This window comes from Oncorhynchus mykiss, chromosome 7, assembly GCF_057628025.1.
Source record: "Oncorhynchus mykiss isolate SJ-2025 chromosome 7, ASM5762802v1, whole genome shotgun sequence".
NCBI classification, from domain to species: domain Eukaryota; kingdom Metazoa; phylum Chordata; class Actinopteri; order Salmoniformes; family Salmonidae; genus Oncorhynchus; species Oncorhynchus mykiss.
The window spans coordinates 76,134,491-76,142,500 of record NC_143028.1 but is presented as its reverse complement, the minus strand read 5'-3'; the positions used below and the strand labels follow the sequence as shown (position 1 = coordinate 76,142,500).

Here is an 8,010-nt window from a genome sequence, read left to right as displayed (position 1 = left end):
CGTAGGACCGGAGCCATCCATGTGGGAGATCGTATCCTGGCTATCAACAGTGTCAGTCTGAAGGGAAAGCCGCTCAGCGAGGCCATTCACCTGCTACAGATGGCCGGGGAGACGGTCACACTCAAGATCAAAAAACAGGTCGACAGTAAGTGTTCACAAAATCAATCAATCGAGTTCATTAATAAAAGCCGTTTTTTATAACAGCAGCTGTCACAAAGGGCTTTTACAGTAACCCAGCCTAGACCTCAAAGAGCAAGCAGGAAAGACTCCTCATCATCTTTTACAGTAACCCAGCCTAGACCTGAAAGAGCAAGCAGGAAAGACTCCTCATCATCTTTAAAAAGTAACCCAGCCTAGACCTCAAAGAGCAAGCAGGAAGAACTCCTCATCATATTTTACAGTAACCCAGCCTAGACCTGAAAGAGCAAGCAGGAAAGACTCCTCATCATCTTTTACAGTAACCCAGCCTAGACCTGAAAGAGCAAGCAGGAAAGACTCCTCATCATCTTTTATAGTAACCCAGCCTAGACCTGAAAGAGCAAGCAGGAAAGACTCCTCATCATCTTTTACAGTAACCCAGCCTAGACCTGAAAGAGCAAGCAGGAAAGACTCCTCATCATCTTTTACAGTAACCCAGCCTAGACCTGAAAGAGCAAGCAGGAAAGACTCCTCATCATCTTTTACAGTAACCCAGCCTAGACCTCAAAGAGCAAGCAGGAAAGACTCCTCATCATCTTTTCCAGTAACCCAGCCTAGACCTCAAAGAGCAAGCAGGAAAGACTCCTCATCATATTTTACAGTAACCCAGCCTAGACCTGAAAGAGCAAGCAGGAAGAACTTCTCATCATCTTTTATAGTAACCCAGCCTAGACCTCAAAGAGCAAGCAGGAAAGACTCCTCATCATATTTTACAGTAACCCAGCCTAGACCTGAAAGAGCAAGCAGGAAGAACTCCTCATCATCTTTTATAGTAACCCAGCCTAGACCTCAAAGAGCAAGCAGGAAAGACTCCTCATCATCTTTAAAAAGTAACCCAGCCTAGACCTGAAAGAGCAAGCAGGAAAGACTCCTCATCATTGCTGATGATACAGGTATTACAGTAGAGGTGGCAAGGAAGGTAATGGTGGCAGGTAGCGTAGCCAGTAACCGAAAGATTGCTGGTTTGAATTACGTGAGCAAGGCACTTAACTCTAATTTACTCCAGGGGTGCTGTACTACTATGGTTGACCCTGTACAACAACACCTCTCATACTACTATGGTTGACCCTGTAAAACAACACATTACACTGCACCTATCATACTACTATGACGGACCCTGAACAACAACACCTATCATACTACCATGGTTGACCCTGTAAAACAACACCTATAATACTACTATGACTGACCCTGTACAACAACACCTATAATACTACTATGACGGACCCTGTACAACAACACATTTCACTGCACCTATCATGCTACTATGACGGACCCTGTACAACAACACATTACACTGCACCTATCATGCTACTATGACGGACCCTGTACAACAACACATTACATTGCACCTATCATACTACTATGACGGACCCTGAACAACAACACCTATCATACTACCATGGTTGACCCTGTACAACAACACCTATCATACTACTATGGTTGACCCTGTACAACAACACAGTACATTGCACCTATCATACTACTATGGTTGACCCTGTACAACAACACCTATCATACTACTATGGTTGACCCTGTACAACAACACCTATCATACTACCATGCTTGACCCTGTACAACAACACCTATCATACTACTATGGTTGACCCTGTACAACAACACCTATCATACTACTATGGTTGACCCTGTACAACAACACCTATCATACTACTATGGTTGACCCTGTACAACAACACCTATCATACTACTATGGTTGACCCTGTACAACAACACCTATCATACTACTATGGTTGACCCTGTACAACAACACCTATCATACTACCATGGTTGACCCTGTACAACAACACCTATCATACTACTATGGTTGACCCTGTACAACAACACCTATCATACTACTATGGTTGACCCTGTACAACAACACATTACATTGCACCTATCATACTACTATTGTTGTCCCTGTACAACAACACTTATCATACTACCATGGTTGACCCTGTACAACAACACCTATCATACTACTATGGTTGACCCTGTACAACAACACAGTACATTGCACCTATCATACTACTATGGTTGTCCCTGTACAACAACACCTATCATACTACCATGGTTGACCCTGTACAACAACACCTATCATACTACTATAGTTGACCCTGTACAACAACACCTATCATACTACTATGGTTGACCCTGTACAACAACACCTATCATACTACTATGGTTGACCCTGTACAACAAAACCTATCATACTACTATGGTTGACCCTGTACAACAACACCTATCATACTACTATGGTTGACCCTGTACAACAACACCTATCATACTACTATGGTTGACCCTGTACCTATGCTGGGTATGTGACAATAAAATCTAAATATATATATATACACAGTATATCGCAAAAGTGAGTACAACCCTCACATTTTTGTAAATATTTGAGTATATCTTTTCATGTGACAACACTGAAGAAATGACACTTCGCTACAATGTAAAGTAGTGAGTGTACAGCTTGTATAACAGTGTAAATTTGCTGTCCCCTCAAAATAACTCAACACACAGCCATTAATGTCTAAACCGCTGGCAACAAAATTGAGTAAAATGTCATTTCTTCAGTGTTGTCACATGAAAATATATACTCAAATATTTACAGGGGGATGTACTCACTTTTGTGACATACTGTATATATTTTTTCTTGATTTCCCAACATGTTTGGGCCTTCCTCTGGTGTCAGCCTGGTGTCAGCCTGGTCTCTGGTGTCAGCCTGGTGTCAGCCTGGTGTCTAGTGTCAGCCTGGTGTCTGGTGTCAGCCTGGTGTCAGCCTGGTCTCTGATGTCAGCCTGGTGTCAGCCTGGTGTCTAGTGTCAGCCTGGTGTCTGGTGTCAGCCTGGTGTCAGCCTGGTGTCTAGTGTCAGCCTAGTGTCTGGTGTCAGCCTGGTGTCAGCCTGGTGTCAGCCTAGTGTCTGGTGTCAGCCTGGTGTCAGCCTGGTGTCTGGTGTCAGCCTGGTGTCAGCCTGGTGTCAGCCTGCGCCTAATCAAAAGGGGATCATCTCCCAGAAGCTTGTCTGGGGCATAAAACCCCTAAAGTCAGACAATAAAAGGTGTGATTGGCGCCGCACTCAAAAAGATGCTGCATAAAGGGGGATTGTTTTACAAATATTTTCTCTGCATCGGGGATGTTTCTGCTTTTCAGCCGAATACCGCTAGCCAAATACCCGTAGCCACCATCTTAAATGTACCTTGCCAGGACTGTACGTCCTCTACATTTGCATAGTAGGAGACGTAGGAGACATACACCCTCAAGGGGTAAACAGTTTGAGGACATCTGAGACGTAACAAGCCATTTGTAGTTTGACATTTAAACAAACTGACAAAGACATAAATACAGGCAGGGTTGGTGAATCTGATACAGCTGGCTAGCTGAGTGCTGCTGTAGCTGGCTGGCTAGCTGAGTGATGGTGTAGCTGGCTGGCTAGCTGAGGGATGCTGTAGCTGGCTGGCTAACTCAAGGATGCTGTAGCTGGCTGGTTAGCTGGGGGATGCTGTAGCTGGCTAGTTGAGTGCTGATGTAGCTGGCTAGCTGAGTGCTGCTGTAGCTGGCTAGCTGAGTGCTGCTGTAGCTGGCTAGCTGAGTGCTGCTGGCACCAACTGCGGCTCTGGCTTCTACAGAACAATGTGGCCTCTGCCTCCTCTGTCCAGGCTCCAACACTGTCCAACAGATACATACTGTTAGTTGTCTTAGAGAATCCCCTAACAGCTCATCTTTCTAATTCATGTGCTATGAGGTCTATGTGGTTCTGAGGTTTTACTCCCCATAAAACCACACAATAATCATTATGTACAATGAAGGAAAACAACTGCACTGTTTTCAGCGTTGGTCACTTTGATCATTTCTCTGAGTTTAAATGAAATGATCCGCTTAGAAATGAGTATGATGTATGATCACATTAAAATGTTTCCATGGACAAACAGTTAAGGCTGTAATGCAGTCGTCTGGTGGTAAATCAAAGGTTGTTTATGACATGCTGATTGTCATTACATTAGAAGGAACCACAGGCAGAGATGGAAACTTTTTGTTGTTGTTGCGTAGAAGTAAACTGTGTAGCTGACTAGCGTGCAGTGGTTGTTGTTGTGGTTGTGCAATGTTTGTGCAATGGGTGTTGTTGTGGCATTGGCCCTGACAAATAAACAAATAGACTACGGCATAAATTTTCCAGACCTAGCAAGGTCAAACACAGGTCTCGGATACTTTCCAATACACGAGCTGTGCTGGATTTAGTACAGTGAAACCAATGGAATAATCCGGAACGTGCCAAAAGAACGCCAAGCTAAATCAAGAGCATCCCCGGTGCTTTCACGTATTTCAGATTCATAATGTACTGTCTATTTGAAAGTATTTGACTTATGACCAAGGTCTGCTATTTTCCTCCCACCCTTGGACAGACGTATGACAACAATGCAAATAGTCCGGGTAGCCATTTGATGATCTGTTCAGGAGTCTTATGGCTTGCGGGGTAAAAACTGTATATCTTTGAATATCGTAATTTACTTGTGAAAAATAAAAAGTTCAAATAAAAAACGTATTCCTGAAATAATAAATATTATTATTATTATTAAAATAACATCATCATCAACATGTCTAGTATAATCACTCATACTGTACAGTACTGTGAGGGTTCTAGCTCTCATCAACATGTATAATCACTCATACTGTACAGTACTGTGAGGGTTCTAGCTCTCATCAACATGTATAATCACTCATACTGTACAGTACTGTGAGGGTTCTAGTTCTCATCAACATGTATAATCACTCATACTGTACAGTACTGTGAGGGTTCTGGTTCTCATCAACATGTTAAATATAACACTCATACTGTACAATACTGTGAGGGTCCTAGTTCTCATCAACATGTATAGTATAATCACTCATATTGTACAGTACTGTGAGGGTTCTAGCTCTCATCAACATGTATAATCACTCATACTGTACAGTACTGTGAGGGTTCTAGTTCTCATCAACATGTATAATCACTCATACTGTACAGTACTGTGAGGGTTCTAGTTCTCATCAACATGTATAGTATAATCACTCATACTGTACGGTACTGTGAGGGTTCTAGTTCTCATCAACATGTCTAGTATAATCACTCATACTGTACAGTACTGTGAGGGTTCTAGTTCTCATCAACATGTATAGTATAATCACTCATACTGTACGGTACTGTGAGGGTTCTAGTTCTCATCAACATGTCTAGTGTAATCACTCATACTGTACGGTACTGTGAGGGTTCTGGTTCTCATCAACATGTCTAGTATAATCACTCATACTGTACAGTACTGTGAGGGTTCTAGCTCTCATCAACATGTCTAGTGTAATCACTCATACTGTACGGTACTGTGAGGGTTCTAGTTCTCATCAACATGTCTAGTGTAATCACTCATACTGTACGGTACTGTGAGGGTTCTGGTTCTCATCAACATGTCTAGTATAATCACTCATACTGTACAGTACTGTGAGGGTTCTGGTTCTCATCAACATGTCTAGTATAATCACTCATACTGTACAGTACTGTGAGGGTTCTGGTTCTCATCAACATGTCTAGTATAATCACTCATACTGTACAGTACTGTGAGGGTTCTAGTTCTCATCAACATGTCTAGTATAATCACTCATACTGTACAGTACTGTGAGGGTTCTAGTTCTCATCAACATGTATAGTATAATCACTCATACTGTACGATACTGTGAGGGTTCTGGTTCTCATCAACATGTATAAGCACTCATACTGTATGGTACTGTGAGGGTTCTAGTTCTCATCAACATGTATAATCACTCATACTGTACAGTACTATGAGGGTTCTAGTTCTCATCAACATGTATAGTATAATCACTCATACTGTACAGTACTGTGAGGGTTCTGGTTCTCATCAACATGTATAGTATAATCACTCATACTGTACAGTACTGTGAGGGTTCTGGTTCTCATCAACATGTCTAGTATAATCACTCATACTGTACAGTACTGTGAGGGTTCTAGTTCTCATCAACATGTCTAGTATAATCACTCATACTGTGAGGGTTCTGGTTCTCATCAACATGTATAGTATAATCACTCGTACTGTACAGTACTGTGAGGGTTCTAGTTCTCATCAACATGTATAATCACTCATACTGTACAGTACTGTGAGGGTTCTGGTTCTCATCAACATGTCTAGTATAATCACTCATACTGTACAGTACTGTGAGGGTTCTGGTTCTCATCAACATGTCTAGTATAATCACTCATACTGTACAGTACTGTGAGGGTTCTAGTTCTCATCAACATGTCTAGTATAATCACTCATACTGTACAGTACTGTGAGGGTTCTAGTTCTCATCAACATGTATAGTATAATCACTCATACTGTACGATACTGTGAGGGTTCTGGTTCTCATCAACATGTATAAGCACTCATACTGTATGGTACTGTGAGGGTTCTAGTTATCATCAACATGTATAATCACTCATACTGTACAGTACTATGAGGGTTCTAGTTCTCATCAACATGTATAGTATAATCACTCATACTGTACAGTACTGTGAGGGTTCTGGTTCTCATCAACATGTATAGTATAATCACTCATACTGTACAGTACTGTGAGGGTTCTGGTTCTCATCAACATGTATAATCACTCATACTGTACAGTACTGTGAGGGTTCTAGCTCTCATCAACATGTATAATCACTCATACTGTACAGTACTGTGAGGGTTCTAGTTCTCATCAACATGTATAATCACTCATACTGTACAGTACTGTGAGGGTTCTGGTTCTCATCAACATGTTAAATATAACACTCATACTGTACAATACTGTGAGGGTCCTAGTTCTCATCAACATGTATAGTATAATCACTCATATTGTACAGTACTGTGAGGGTTCTAGCTCTCATCAACATGTATAATCACTCATACTGTACAGTACTGTGAGGGTTCTAGTTCTCATCAACATGTATAATCACTCATACTGTACAGTACTGTGAGGGTTCTAGTTCTCATCAACATGTATAGTATAATCACTCATACTGTACGGTACTGTGAGGGTTCTAGTTCTCATCAACATGTCTAGTATAATCACTCATACTGTACAGTACTGTGAGGGTTCTAGTTCTCATCAACATGTATAGTATAATCACTCATACTGTACGGTACTGTGAGGGTTCTAGTTCTCATCAACATGTCTAGTGTAATCACTCATACTGTACGGTACTGTGAGGGTTCTGGTTCTCATCAACATGTCTAGTATAATCACTCATACTGTACAGTACTGTGAGGGTTCTAGCTCTCATCAACATGTCTAGTGTAATCACTCATACTGTACGGTACTGTGAGGGTTCTAGTTCTCATCAACATGTCTAGTGTAATCACTCATACTGTACGGTACTGTGAGGGTTCTGGTTCTCATCAACATGTCTAGTATAATCACTCATACTGTACAGTACTGTGAGGGTTCTGGTTCTCATCAACATGTCTAGTATAATCACTCATACTGTACAGTACTGTGAGGGTTCTGGTTCTCATCAACATGTCTAGTATAATCACTCATACTGTACAGTACTGTGAGGGTTCTAGTTCTCATCAACATGTCTAGTATAATCACTCATACTGTACAGTACTGTGAGGGTTCTAGTTCTCATCAACATGTATAGTATAATCACTCATACTGTACGATACTGTGAGGGTTCTGGTTCTCATCAACATGTATAAGCACTCATACTGTATGGTACTGTGAGGGTTCTAGTTCTCATCAACATGTATAATCACTCATACTGTACAGTACTATGAGGGTTCTAGTTCTCATCAACATGTATAGTA

The 8,010-nt window shown here is 41.4% G+C and overlaps 2 protein-coding genes across 2 annotated transcripts in view; one reads left to right on the top strand and one right to left on the bottom strand.

Moving 5' to 3' along the window:
* LOC110528604 (uncharacterized) overlaps positions 1 to 8,010 on the bottom strand; it is a 153,436-nt gene that overhangs the window by 98,861 nt on the left and 46,565 nt on the right. The gene's annotated exons all lie outside the window — the stretch shown is intronic.
* The window catches only part of LOC110528605 (glutamate receptor-interacting protein 2), a 158,204-nt gene that overhangs the window by 109,158 nt on the left and 41,036 nt on the right, over positions 1 to 8,010 (top strand). Inside the window, exon 18 of the mRNA XM_090242236.1 lies at positions 6 to 145. Within this exon, the coding sequence (XP_090098362.1) occupies positions 6 to 145 (140 nt within the window). The remainder of the gene's footprint in view (positions 1 to 5; positions 146 to 8,010) is intronic.